Consider the following 14,185-nt stretch of genomic DNA (forward strand, 5'->3'; position numbering starts at 1 on the left):
GTACGATAGGCTGAACAGCTAGAGTAAGCCTACCTTCTTGCTGAGTTAATATCGCGTTCTGTTGTTGGGGCATTATCTTTCGTACGTGAAGTTCGTGATGCCAAGAAAAAGTGGCACACTCGGTGATGTGGCCCGCTCGGTGATGGAATACGTTATGCCTTCTTAGAACTCATAAAAATTAACGCGGCCTGTAGCACAGCTTAGAAGGGGTGCGACTTATCACTGCATTGAAGATTGTATTCTAATATTGCACTGTGTTTCTATTTTGCTGTTTAAGCAGTGTTCTACGGCTCTGCCGCTTTGTTGCTGCGATGTTGTTGCGCTATTACGCTGTGATCAGGAAATTTTACACTACAAGCCTAATCGCACTTTGCCCTACTGATCAAGGCAGCATAGACCTAGAGGTACCTAAAATCATAGAGTTCTAGCTGTCAATAACCTCTCCTCTAAGCTCTTGGAATTGGTTCACAGGATGTAGATTGAGAAGAAAGCTGCGCTAAAGCTACACAAGCACTTCGTATTAGCATGGAACTTGTTCCCACTTGCCGCTTATCGGTATGAAAAAAGGCGGTAGAGCTTATGGTGTAGAATTTATCATGTAATAGGTGGTTATGTTAATACGGAGATTCCTTACATATTACTGTTCACCGAGCTTATAGCAGCAGAGCTTCTGGGAGCCTCTTAGCGCTATTTTCCTCTTGCACGAGAAGCCACTTGCGGCTGATGTTAATATACTGCCAAGGCCAAAATTAGCATGCACATAGCTGAATTTTCATGTGCAAAGCCAGTGCTCAATCAGCGAGTCTCGCAACTCAGAAGAGCCTACAGGCATAAAGGCACTGCATCCAGCACTGTGCCGTACAGCAAGCGATGTTTCACGTGGTTAATATTATTAAATAAACGAGAGAGCCGTTAGCAAAAGCGATGACTCATTCATAAGACGATGGGCTTGTCTGACCGATGTGAGGAGTGCAGTGTCATGATCCTTGGCAACAACTCGGCGTCTAACGAGACGAGACGGCAAGCAACACACTACTCTACCCACACACCGAGAACCTCAAAGCCGTCTGAGCATTTGTCATACCAGCATAGCCACAAACTTAGATATCCATTCATCTGTCTTTCCCATGGAACCATCCAGAAGGAAGTCTTGCCACCCTAACCGCACTGCCTCATTCCCACGACTCCGCCGGCTCAGCAGCAACAAGCCAGCCTGGCCTCATCGCCCCAAGCCAGCATAACAAAATTCTCCAAACCACTAAGCTGTACGCGAGGAAGATTCGTCAGCAAGGCGCCTCTTCCCTCTCAACACTCAACCACGTGTCCCTGTCCCAACGCCCAACCCCTTTTGTTCCCCCTTGCAGCCACGCAACGCAGTCCCTCGACAGGGCATAGCAGAGGCGACCCACGTAGCTCTCTCCATCGCAGAAGATAGCGTGTCATTGACTCACACCACGCATACTGCACTAATGCACTACTGCACCATGCCGACTTTCCAGACTACATACGTATATACTATTACCACACTATACCTCTACTTGAGCTATTGCAGCAGTTTTTCCAGCACCAGCCCCAGTCCAAGCCTGCGAGTCCATGGCTAACCCCCCAACAAGCCCCAGTAGGTATGTGCACGTTCCCCCTGTCTTCTACTCCTCTGTGTTTCTCTCCTTCTGTCCGTCCGCAGCGAGCTAGCTAGCTGGCAACTGCGTTGCACGAGCGGGGGCCCAAGTTTGACTCATACACACGGACATGGACACGGATACGAAGGGACAGAGCGAGAAAAGAGACAAGACCATGGCTTGTGTGGAGAAGACTAGGAAAAAAACTACCGTAGCGATGTCGGAACCCTGACCTGGCTAAGCCACGAGCAGCAGGAGGTAGAGGAGGAAGACTGAAACGTGGGAAACGATTTATACTGGCTAGGCACATTTATCCGTGATTATCGCCACGACTTGCATGCTCACTAGATCGTTTCCTCTCTCTGTGCAGTCTTTTTCTTTTTCCCCCTGAAGTTTATGGAATGCCAGGCCACGGGTTTTTTTTAAAAATCTTTATTTGATACTGAATGATATTCAGATAAGTAAAGGGTACTCTTTCTTAATTCTACCCATTTCTTTGGAAAAGGAGCGTGGCCGAAACGGGTGGGTGCCAAGACTTATCAAGGTGAAGGAATGAAGAGACACATACACACACAGGTGAGATATATGTTAAGGTAAGGGCTGTTGAAACTATTTTAGGCTTAAATTAGCATATTAGGCCTCTTTTCTTTCTTTCCATTTCATTTTTTCCTAGTTGTGCTGCATTTTGGCTGCTTGTGAGTTTTCCGGTTGTGCAGAAGGAAAACATGTTGATGAAAAAGGGGACATAAGTATAAAGACTTTGGTTTGAAAAAGAAAGTAAAACAAAGGAGAGAAAGAGAAGAAGAAGAAGCAAGTACACACGTTCCCTACACGCGCAGTGCCCCGAACAAGTTTCAAAGGCAAGTAGAAACGAAGACAGTGGTTTGGGTCTGGGTTTGTGCACACGACCATCTTTTTTCCCAACCCAACACAGCCCGATACCACGGCCCAACCAGCCAGCCAACCAGTCAGTTCAGTTCAGTCACAGCCAGAGATGTCAACAATCAAGCTCATCAAGCCGAGCTAACTTGATACAGTAATAGGCTAGCTTTTTTAGGCCTAATCATTACTATATCGCGTTAGCTCGGCTTGATGAGCTTGATTGTTGACATCTCTGGTCACAGCCAGTACAAAGAACGAGGTGTCCAAGCGAGTGAGAGAAAAAAAACCCCCCCAAGACGAAGAAGACGCCAGAACGGATTTCCGCGTGCCAACGAGTCACGAGATACATGGCGATAATGCTGATTACGGGTAAGTCGCCCCCAGGCCATGTGACTATGTAGTACAACCCGCTAGTCGCATCTCAGCAGCAGAAAGCCGTTTGTATGGATGTACATGCCATGTTGTCCATTCATGCATTGTCAGGGCCTAACATAAGAGCAAGGGTCGTATCTAGTCCCAATCCCCAATCCCCAGTCTAGTCCAGGATACGAGCACCTACATGCATAGTGGAAAGGGTCCAGGGTAAACTTGCCCCAATAGTGGCCATGTATGTGTGTGTGTCATTGCAGGATGAATATGTTTTTCTAGGCGCTGAAACGTTTCGAGTGGAAAATGTATGTGTATGTGTGTGTGTGTGTGTGCTAGTAACATGGATGGGAGGTGGGCGGACGGGGGGTAAGCAGATAAAGTTAGGAAAAGCATTACAAAGCAAAGGAAGTTGGCCCCCGCCCACCCTTCTTCCCAAGCTTGCAACCTTTCCCCCCAGGGAGTGGGGGTTGAATGGAAAGATATCAGTGTCAGTGTGGCATGTGGCTGAAGAAGCAAAAGAAAATGTGGATGGTATGTAACAAGGATGTCGTTATGAGAAGGGCAAACTGTTCAGACAGCCAGCCACAACAATCTTTATTTGTTTATTTTTCATTTACTTTTTTACTTTTTTTTACTTTGGCCAGACACATCATGGGTCTGCATCTCAGCATCTTGGTTGTTTGTTTTCAAACACTTCTCCCCAACCCCCCCTCCCATCATCTTTTTGCTCCTCACTGCTATTTTCCCATGTGACATGTCCCGTCTGTCTAGGCAGGGCGTTCACACCGCCGCGGCCGCCACCGCCAGCCAAAAAAGGGCCGGCGGATGAAGAAGAGGCGGGATAGAACAGGGGTCTTGATGTGCCATTTCTTCAAGCCCACGTATATGTGGACGTCGGGCAGCCCAACGCATCCGCATTACTCGCTTCTTTTTCCCTTCCCACATGCTCACTCCCACACAGACACCCGGACAAGGCCGTGGTGGGCCGGCTTAACCTACCGTATATATGGGGTGCACACAGCTCCTGAGATCATCCGACCAAGCCCACGGGCGGTTTCGCACTCTCGCACCCACCCCACGTCGCCTACCCCTGCCAAACAGGAACAGAAAGCGGTATAGCGTGGGCACCGCCACAACGGCTTTGGGCAAAGCACACCGCAAATGTTGCGGCCGATTGCGCACAGTCCCCCATGGGCAAAAACGCAAAATTGCATGTTGACACAGGATGCATATTGTGCTTTTTGGGTCATGGCCGTGTGTGCGTGCAAAGGAGGGTGGGGGGGGGGTCAAGGGAGAGCCGTCCAGGATATGTGTGCTGTCGCAGGTTCTAGATTGCGTGTGCGACAGGGCCCCGGGCGGAGAGGAGAGCAGTCTAGATTTTTTTCCCTTCCTTTCCCTTTGTACACGGTGTTAAGTTTCTTTGCTGGGCCGAAAAGAACTCAGCACTGTAACGACGTTGCTGTGGCGGCGGATGTTACGGAGCTGCGGTGATGGTGCTATGCCGTGTGTGTGTGCCCATGTGCATCCATGTGGACACCGTGTGGCGAGCTCGGAAGCAAAGAGAGGTGAGGCCTTTTTTTGTTCTTTGCCAGTGCGCATGGAAATGCTGAGCTGGCCGTGCAAAAGGGGAGAATGGATGAGTCGATAAAGAGAGCCGGACATGCTCGGTCGGGCGTGCTGTGCCGCGCGCGGTGTGTGTGTGTGTGTGTGTGCGTGGTAAGGGGCCCAACACAGGCCGTCTTTCGTGAATGTTCTCGGAAGAGACGTGTTTCGCCATGGATTGAACAGAAGAAAATTGCGCACGTGGGCCTGATACGTAAAAGCAAAGGCTGCTTCGTTTCCCACGAGAGCTTGGATTCATTCCTCCATGGCGCAGCCACCGGCGGGGCCGCTTGGTGCGAAGTGGAAGTGGCGGTGGTAGTGGTAATGAACTCCATGTCCGCCCGGCGGTAGTGGCCGGATTCATCTGCCGCCGCTTCTGATTGCGTGAACAGAGCCCTGCATCTGGCATACGTTTCTTGATCAAGATGGGCTGCAATCCATTGGCCACAGTGGCCTGACTGTCATGCCTTTCTCCACACAACTTTGCCTCGTGGGTCTGCTGTTTCCGAGTGGACGCGGGGCCACGAACCCGCGGCTGGCCTGCCAGTTGTATCCACTCTTCTCAGCGAGGCTAGACTACTAGACACAGCCGAGGGACAGAGCATCAGCTTATCCATCTTTCTGCAACGAACCAGCGAGGAAGGGCTGCCGAAAACAACAGTGTCAATGACTGAACTGAAGATGCATGTGACTTTGAACAACGGATGGCAGAGGATGAAATGACGAGGCAGATCGTGACTGCATGGCGTCACAAGGCAGAGAGAGCTAAGGAAGGCGAGCGAGGAAAATATGTTACATTAAGGACAGGGGATAGAAGGATCAAACGGCGCGAACATTGCGAGTAAAAAAAAGGGAACCAGTGCGATGCGATGGATGGAAGAGAAACTGGTCACCCACATGATCCAAGCATTACCAGTCAACGCACCTCGTGATCTCGTTTCCCTTGGTGAAAGCCATCCCATCGTCAAATGTCGTCTCTATCAAACACGTGAGAACATAAGCCCACTTCAACACGGTGTCGCTGCCTAGCAGAGACACCAAATCGAAGCTTGCCTCTGTCCAAAACACAGCGCCTGATACTATGCAAGTAAAGCGCATGCTTTAGAATGGTCGCATGTGGGGGACCATGCCACCGGGTCCAACGGGCATCACAGGCGCGCCCGCAGTAGAAGGGCCAAGGCGGTGGAACATCTGCACCAGGCGCTCGCCAACACTAGGTTCAAGCTCGGTGCCATCCCTTGCGATTTTGACTTCGCGGTTGGCATTCCATGGATTGCGGAGACCCCTTGCGCGATAGAAGGGAAGGCGGTTTGTCGAAATCCACTCGATCCTGAAGGGCTTGCCCCAGCTCTGCGCAACGGCCGAGGTGTCCACCTCGACTTGTCGCTGAGCTGCTTCGTCCTTGTCCGTTTTGCCGGCTTCTTTTTCTTCCTTCTCCTTGTCTTCTTCTTCTCCCTCGCCATCAGAGAGCTCCGCCTCCCAAAAGATGGTGCCGCGCGCAGAGTCATCAATGATCCTTCCTCGCGGCGCCCACTCTGTTGCTGCAGTAGCAATGGATTTAGGCACATCTGGCGCATCCACAATGGCTTCGGGTTTAGGCGCCGAACCTATAACGCAAGAGCCATCATCGAGGATTTGTGACGCCATGCGGGCGTAACCAAAGTATTCGCCCGACTTATTGGCTGAGAAGATGAGATATACATTCTCAGCAGTCTGTCTTGCGTCAATTATACACGGACATTTCGGAACCGAGAGTGACTTACACGAAAAGCCTTGTTCAAAACGTCCTCGTTATGAGATTGGGTGGCCCAGATGCCATTTCTGACGCTGAGCTCTAGGTCTTGCAGAGTAAGGCTTTTGACGATGAAGTATTTGTTGGTGGTGTCAGAAGGAGGCTTCTCATTGTCGGCTGCTTTTTGAGAAGGAGGCTCGACAGCCCCTCCAGCAAGATCATCAGAGACGCCGTCTTGTACTGGTGTTGCTGGTCGAGAAGTGTTCTTCTGTTGGTCCATCATAGCCGAAGGGGCTGTAGGTACGCCAGATGCTGGGGCTGAACTGCGCCGAAGGCGACAGACTAGTCGCACACCATTAAAGCGCGAATCGTGGAACCGGTGCATTGCAGCCGTGCACGACTCCTCTGTGCGATAGTTGACAAACGCACAGTTGCTCTTGGAGATCAGAAACAGACTCTCAATGTCTTTTGTGGCCTCGCGGGAGAAGTGGTCCTTGAGAGCAACCACGGTGGTTCCAGGAGGAAGGTTTCCGACCCAAAGGGCATGTCCAGATTGCTTGGGCTTTCGCGGTGGCCCACGCGGGATAGAACTCACAGGTCCGGGGCGAGGTACTCCTACAAGAGCTATTAGCCCTTACAGTTGCACGAGCGACGAAGCGACACATTCATATGGAGAAATCCTGCAAACTCACCCGGGGACGGTGCCAACTGGGCGCCATAGGGGGTCATGAGCGTGGATGGGTCACTCTGGAAGTTTGTCGTAGGCATCCGAGGGCCTAGAAAGTGACTGTCAATAGGCGGATAGTCCGCAAGCTGTCCTTGCATACCCATGTTTGACAAGCTCGCTCTTCTCCCATACATTGTTTGGTTCTGCGGAGCTTGCGCTGCAAAACCCGGGTTGTAGTGTCCCTGGGGCCCATAAGGCGCTGGGTAGTACATGTAGTGCGATGCCTGCTGGTAGTTCTGGTATGGCGGTTGCATTGGTGCCGCACCAGCCGGACGAGCTTGGTTGGTAGTGAAAGACGGATAGGCGCTGTACTGAGAGCCATGCTGAGGCATGAAAGATTGTTGGTGCAGGCCAGCCGCGAAGCCAGGACCGTATAGTGAGTGTGATGGTATGTTGCCCTGCATTTGTAGGTTGTGGCCAATATGATAGGCCACGGCTGATGTCGATGCGCCCGAAAGCGAGCGTGGCACTGTTTGGGCGTTAAGTGAGGAATCGTCACCAGCGCTGAAGTCTGGCAACGTTCCAGTCATTGCGCCCATGTTAAGCATCGAGGCGCTGTGTTCTTGAGATGGATAATGTCCGGTCGAATGCGCGGGTGAGCGGTGGTCTTGTCGAAGCTGACCCTGGGGGAGGGCGCTGAGCTGGGTGTGAAACGGAGAAGCTGTGTCGGCAGGTTTGAGCGATGTTGAAAAAGAAGTGGGTGTGCTTCCATCATGCGCGAAGCTAGTCGTCGCATGGTCCATGGCTTGAGGCCGTGAGCCAGGAGGTAGGTCGCCCATGTGCTGCTCGTAAAAGACCGGAAGAGGCACCCACTGTTGGATCCAAACGAAGGCCATGTTAGTCCATGTTACACTTGGTAAAACGAATTCTAGAAAAACGAATGTGCAAAGGGCCGATAACACCCCAACCCATAAAGACGGGGCATAAACATACCTAACTCTATATCAACCAGCCTTACAGAGGAGGGGTGGCAAGTCCGGGGACGATGGGTACCGAGAGTGAGTTGCTGACTGGGGAAGAACGTCGATCGGAGTGTTTCAGCGAAACAGGGTGGCTGTGAGGTGATGGCATGTAAAAAAAAGAAGCTGGGGGCGTAGGGGGGGGGACCGTTTGAGGGAAGATGAACGACTTCGGTTGATGTACCGCCTGGAGGAGCTCGCTTAAGGCGGAACGAAGATGATGGTCAGAATTACACAACCACTCAGATGACAGAAGCGATCTTGTATAGCCCCCTCCCGTGAGGTTGACGGCGCAACGGCAGGGACCGCAATGAGGGCAAGCGTGTGGGCGTGGGCGTGGATGTGTGTGTGTGTGCGGCAGATATGGAGAGCTAGGGCCACGGAGAGGAGCTCACTGGCCGGTCTAGTGAGAACGGGAATGCCGCACGAGGGTTTTGGCGAGATGTCTGCTTCAGTCGCCGCTGGCCGCAGTGAGTGGCCAGAGTGTGATTGGTTGTGTCGAGTGCAGGCTGTGGCTGTCAGGATAGAGGGTGAAGCGACATGGCCTGAACCGATACACTGGAGGCGAAATGATCACCGTGGTAAAAAGACGATTGGATGCCTGAGTCAAGGGGAAGGTAGAAAATAAGCGTTGGGAAAGTGGTATATCATCACATGTGGCGAGTGATGCCGTTTCTAGATTGCCATGGGCCGCTGGCGCTGATCATGGGCCATTTTACGAAAGCTTAGCGGGTCCCTTGGAAGCATTCTTCGGCGGACGAGAAAGCTAGATTCGGAGAGTATAACGGGCGTTGTCCAAGGGGCCAGGGGGGTGGGGGGGGGTGCTGGCGTCTTCCTTGCACATACATGTCCAAGTGTGTCCAAGGGCAGAGAAGGCACTCGACCAGGCCGCGGCGCGGGCAGGCGGCTGCGGACGTCTTGTGTCGGTGCAGGCGGCTCATAGCAGTGGCAGTCATGCTTAGTTCAAGATGGTGAAGTAATCCTACACCATCGACGGCAATGGGCCCGAAATGCACGCGACGAGTACTGGCCAATTGACGAGGCCACGGCTTGGGTGATCAGACGGAGGCTGCATAGACTGAGCCGCCCAGGGAAGTGCGGTCGCCTAGTGAACAGGGAGGAGCCGTGAGCGCCGCGTGGACGCATTAGGGCACCACGATAACGACCAGGCATGAGGGCGCCCAGGGGGGTGTGGGAGGGGGGGGCGCTGACAAGGGACCCGGCAAAAGCATGCTGTCACTGTCGTGTGTCTGTCAGTCTGTGTGGTCGAGGGAAGCGAAGGCCAAGCAGGCTGGGCGGCGATGCTCGCTTGGTTGATGGTGCGGGAATGCGTTGCGACCAGAGCGGAACAAAAGACGGAGCGTGCGGCCATGGCCATGGTATGGCTATGGGAGTGGGAGTGGGTTGGGAGTGGGTAGGGCGTGTGGTCTGGGACCCAGCCAGGTGAACCGTAGCGCCACGGCGTCCTGGGGGGCGCGTCCATGTGGGCCGCCCACTGTCAGCAAACTGGCTTTGGGCGAGGGCGCGAGGGCGACAGCGACAGCGACAGACAGCGGCCGACAGCGACAGACGGCGACAGCAGAACCAGGCGCCGCCGTCGCCCGGCCGTGGCTGGCGAGCTGGACTGCGTTCGGTACGGGCTAGGCAGTCCGCTGCGCTGGGCGGCCCGCAGCCGTTTCCACCAGCATCAGCATTGCTAGGTGTAGGCGTCGCTGTCGGCGTCTTTGCCACACTGCACTAGCATCGGCGTGACCGCATCGCGACGGCTGGAGAGATCTGCGCGCCACAGCACAGCCACCCACCCTGCGCCCGCCGCCACCGGCTCATGATCTTCGCCCGCCCACCACCGCCGCCCGCTGTGTCTGCATCCACGTCTGCTGCATGCTTGTCAACATGACGCTCGCTCTCGCTCTTGTCGCAAGAATAGCCCGGCCATGCAGATCCCACCCCCCCCGAGGCGTGTCCACGGCGCTGTGTGTGCATGCATGCAATGTGTGCGGCCGTCTCGCTGCCCTAGGTGCACACTACTGCTGGCCATGACACTGCTGCTCTGGCCTGGCACTAAGCAGATGCAACCACCCGATGCCCTCGGGATCTGATTTCAGCTTCTCGGTAGCTCGTCACATGGGAAACCAACCCGTCCGCCCTCCAGGGGAGCGTTGTCCGTACCCGCTTCAGGGTCCAGCGACCAGACCTCCAGCCATTATCGCCGTGAAGCCGCCGACGCCCACACGACACAGCACCAACCCTCCAGAGCCCGCCTGGAATCCTGCACCGTCTCCTCCCCGCCCGCAGGGTTCATGGCTACTTTTTTTCTTCTCCATCGAGACGCTCCGGTAGGCCGACAGACACTGCCACTGCCTCTCCCGGCCCATCCGTCCACCACCGGCGCCTTGCGTGCGTCGCCATACGTATACAGAGTGAAGCAATTGAGGCTGTGAGGGATCATCGGCCCCAGGGTACACATGGAGTATATGCACTCTGCTTCATTCCTGGCCCACGACCCTTCCACCTCTACCGATAAGCGGGCCACGCCCACATCTAGTATACAATACGTAGCCCCTGGCGATCTGTCGTCATCCCCACACTGCCTTTGGCACTTGACCAGCCATCCTGGACCCTGGTCGCGTACACAGTACGAGCACGAGTGCGAGCACGAGCACGAGCAAACCGCTCCCGTCCCAAGGAACCATTTCACGCCCGCGGAGCCTAACTGATGCGCCCCTCGTCAGCGCACATCACGTCTGCTACACTGGCACTAGCATTCCTTCATCGTTTGCGCCATATGCATCGCATCGCCATCGGTCTATTGGGCTGCTGACTGTATACCTAGGGCGACCCAGTCTGCAGTCTGTCTTGTGCCATTTTGCCACTCTATGTATTCGTACATGTCCAGCCGATATTGGCGCCATACCAGCCGTGGAAAGTCTACCGCTGAGCTCCGGACCATGCCCAACTCTGCTTCCGGCCTCTCCGAAGACTCGACAATACCCAGTGTTCCTGCGCAAACCGCCAGCACCTCGACAAGCATGTGTCCATGAAGAAACGCATACTTCCTGATGCAACGTGCGGTACAAAATCCAAAAAGGCCCTCCGTGGAGAAGCCCATCTAAGCCAATCGCGGCGACTCGGTGACATATCGGACGCTCGCCCTCGGCCCCTGCTCTGACTCGCGCGCCTCCCCGTCATTGGTTGCCCTGAAGAGGACAGCGTGGAGCTTGCTCGGCGTACTAATCGATTCCATCTGACCACCAGTATTCTGGCCATGTTCACGCTCAGCGGGCCACATACTCGTTCAGAAACTCTTCAATGTACTGGAAATAGCCGTGTTCTGCAACGGTGTCGTTGTGGCTGCCGTTGGGCAGTTCTCTCCATACCTTGGGCGCTTTGCACACATCGAATAACCGCGTCATGTGCGATGGCCTGCCGTCGAGTTAGTGACTGCAACACGTGGTGCTAAATCGTCCCATGCTCAAAACAGACAGAAACCCGGTGCCCACTCACGGGATGATTTCGTCCTTCAGACCGCTGAGGAAAAGAATGGGAATCTTTGCAATCTTGGGCATCGTATCCTCTGTAGGCCAGATTTGATGGCACAAGGGCGTCAGAAAGCGAGCAGGTGGAAAGGCCCTGGTTCAGGTCAGTGACGTCACTCAACGGCTGCCCACCACTCACGTTGGTATGAGTTTCTTGATCGACGTGAAGGTGTTTTCCAACATGATTCCGGCAATATCGCCCTCCTTTTGGTTGCGCGCCGCCAGTCCCACAGCCACAGCGCCACCGATACTCTGGCCATAAATCACAATCTTAGTATCTCGGAGTTCGTGTCTTTGGCGGATGTAGTCCAGACCCGTTTGCGCATCGATCATCAGCCCCTTTTCATTGGGATTTCCAGACGACAGGCCGTAGCCACGGTATTGCAGCATCAAGACATTGCAGCGCAAGTCGTTCTCCAGTATCTTTGCAATGGGGAGCCGATAGCCAATATTGCCTGCGTTGCCATGGAACATGAGGATGGTAACGTTGCGCGCATGTTGCTTGCTGGCTCGAATGAAGAAGGCGCTCAGCGACTCGCCGTCGGGCGTGGGAATGAACAACTCTTCGTAGTCGGTGATGCCGAATTGCGAGGGCCGGGGCACGTTGGTTCGAGCGTCTGGCGGGAAATTTCGTGGGTATATGATTTCACTGTTAAAGTTAGCCGTGATGATGGGTCCAAGCCGCTGGTCGTCGCCTGTCTACTTTTGCTTGAAATAAAGGAGACCACTGAGCAGGGCTGCGATTCCAGAAGACGCAATGAGCGGAATGCGCAGGTAGGACATGAACGAATCGAGCGCCGAAGCCATGCTGCTGGGACGGGCTCCCGGCTCCGTGGGGCGCGTGGAGGGTGTGAGCGCAGTGACTGAACGGCTTCTTGAGAATAGGGGCCTTGTTGACTGTGAGGAGGGAGCGGCGCGAGAGGGAGGAGGAGGAGGGTGAGGAGAAATAGGAAACTCAACCATTCGGAGAGTCAGACATGAAGCTGCAGTGGAGGTTCCGACGCGCGACCACGGGACTGGGGAGTCGCATGGTGCGGTGCGTGGTTCAAGCCAGTTGCGCAGTGCCAAGACATTGAGCTGCGTAGCTCGGGCTGCCTGGTGCACGACAAGCTACAGCAACGACACACCTCGCCGCTCTCCGCCCCTTGCTCAAGTTTGTCGTATAGCCAGTCTTGTCGATTCCCGCTCTGTTCCTTTGACCAGCTTCAATTACAATGATGATGGCTACCGGCGCGCTGTCAGAAGGTACGGGTGCCACTCGGTGTACTCAAGCTGGAAGCTCACTCATGCGCAGATGGCATCCACGTCGATATGAACCACCTCAAGAAGGGTGAGGTCAAGTGCGTATTTGCGCCCCCGTGTATGCGTTCAGATTGCTAACCATATATTCAGCCTCGGAACGTCCATGTATGTCTCTCTCGAGCAGGCAATGGCATAGTTTCTCACAGCATGTAGCATGGCCATCAACTTCAAAGACGGCGTCATATTAGCCGCCGACAGTAGAACGACGACCGGAGCGTACATTGCGAACCGAGTCACGGACAAACTCACACAAGTCCACGATACAATCTGGTGCTGCCGATCCGGCTCCGCGGCAGACACACAGGCTGTGGCAGACATTGTCCAGTACCACCTGGGCATGTACGGCGCCACCAACGACGAGCCTCCCACTACACAGACGGCGGCAGCCCTGTTCCAGGAGCTCTGCTACTCCAACAAAGACCAACTCTCGTAAGTGCGGTAGAGGCTCGTAACGGCCAGTGACTGACTTGGCTGCAGCGCCGGACTGATCATTGCCGGCTGGGACCACCGCCACGGCGGCCAAGTATACTCGATTCCGCTCGGCGGGTCGCTGCACAAGCAATCATATGCGATTGGCGGATCTGGATCTACGTACATCTACGGTTACTGCGATGCAAACTGGCGGGAGAACATGAACGAGGAGGAGGGCATCAAGTTCGTCAAGGGCGCACTGTCCGAGGCGATCAAGTGGGACGGAAGCTCTGGCGGTGTTATCCGCATGGTTGTGCTCACAGCCAAGGGCGCGCAGAGGCATCTGTACCTGCCCGACCAGAACTATGAGGGGCCCGGCCGGCAGTAGAGGGCAGCATGTGGGGGGTGCTGGGCGATGGATGGATGCCGATGCACGATGGGAAATGACACGACCACGATGGCGGAGGAGATGGGCGGGCGGCAAGGACGTAGGATAGCACGGCCAGGGCAGGCGTCGATTGAAGCACCCGATGTCAAGGAGCGAGTGGCTACGGCTGCAATTACTACTAGTAGTACTAGAGATCAGCACGTGTGAGTGGGCGTGTACACATACTACACACACACACATGTTAGACAGGGGCCACGGGCGTGGGAGCGAGCGGCGGCCACGGACCAATCACGAGGGCGCATTGGCCCATGGATTGCCAGCCGTGCCAGTCGGCCCAGGTATTCCAATCAAAACTCTATTCGGGACTGCACGCGCACGCGGGGCACGGCGGTGATGCCCAATAAAACGGAGCAGGCGTGGTGGTGAGGGCAGCGTGCTCATGTCGGCGTGTGTAGGCACAGGCGTACAGTAGGCGTCGGCGAAGGGAGGCGATGCACAGTGTCGTCACATGGGCGGCGACGAGAGCGCAGGTGAATTGCGGCCAGGGTCCCGTCCTTCGAGCCAGTCGCTGGTCTGTATGTGACGTGCCGTTGGTTCCCCACGCCGCAGTCGAACAACACTGCGATACTTCGTCACTCAACACGCCAGGTCTCTGTCC

General features: G+C 54.8%; 4 protein-coding genes across 4 annotated transcripts; 2 read left to right on the plus strand and 2 right to left on the minus strand.

The window, feature by feature from the left end:
• Positions 1 to 3,596: 3,596 nt before the first annotated feature.
• SETTUDRAFT_166313 (uncharacterized protein) lies at positions 3,597 to 4,254 on the plus strand. Its single transcript, XM_008033292.1, has one exon. The coding sequence runs from the start codon at positions 3,729 to 3,731 to the stop codon at positions 3,987 to 3,989; it is 261 nt and encodes an 86-aa protein (XP_008031483.1). The 5' UTR covers positions 3,597 to 3,728; the 3' UTR covers positions 3,990 to 4,254.
• A 921-nt stretch (positions 4,255 to 5,175) lies between these two features.
• Positions 5,176 to 7,974, minus strand: SETTUDRAFT_166316 (uncharacterized protein). The gene is made up of 4 exons (XM_008033293.1): positions 7,865 to 7,974; positions 6,897 to 7,743; positions 6,236 to 6,819; positions 5,176 to 6,185 (listed from the first exon to the last, which is right to left on the minus strand). The coding sequence occupies exons 2-4, from the start codon at positions 7,708 to 7,710 to the stop codon at positions 5,574 to 5,576; spliced, it is 2,010 nt and encodes a 669-aa protein (XP_008031484.1). The 5' UTR covers positions 7,711 to 7,743; positions 7,865 to 7,974; the 3' UTR covers positions 5,176 to 5,573.
• A 3,191-nt stretch (positions 7,975 to 11,165) lies between these two features.
• SETTUDRAFT_100127 (uncharacterized protein) lies at positions 11,166 to 12,233 on the minus strand (the record flags this gene model as incomplete). The annotated part of the gene is made up of 4 exons (XM_008033294.1): positions 11,166 to 11,313; positions 11,395 to 11,520; positions 11,566 to 12,075; positions 12,130 to 12,233. 4 exons carry the CDS (start codon positions 12,231 to 12,233, stop codon positions 11,166 to 11,168), a joined length of 888 nt encoding a protein of 295 aa, XP_008031485.1.
• Positions 12,234 to 12,646: 413 nt separating this feature from the next.
• SETTUDRAFT_24405 (uncharacterized protein) lies at positions 12,647 to 13,527 on the plus strand (the record flags this gene model as incomplete). Its single annotated transcript, XM_008032988.1, has 5 exons — positions 12,647 to 12,671; positions 12,721 to 12,766; positions 12,819 to 12,833; positions 12,882 to 13,157; positions 13,206 to 13,527. 5 exons carry the CDS (start codon positions 12,647 to 12,649, stop codon positions 13,525 to 13,527), a joined length of 684 nt encoding a protein of 227 aa, XP_008031179.1.
• Between the last annotated feature and the right edge of the window lie 658 nt (positions 13,528 to 14,185).

Source organism: Exserohilum turcica, assembly GCF_000359705.1.
Source record: "Exserohilum turcica Et28A unplaced genomic scaffold SETTUscaffold_9, whole genome shotgun sequence".
Taxonomy (NCBI): domain Eukaryota; kingdom Fungi; phylum Ascomycota; class Dothideomycetes; order Pleosporales; family Pleosporaceae; genus Exserohilum; species Exserohilum turcicum.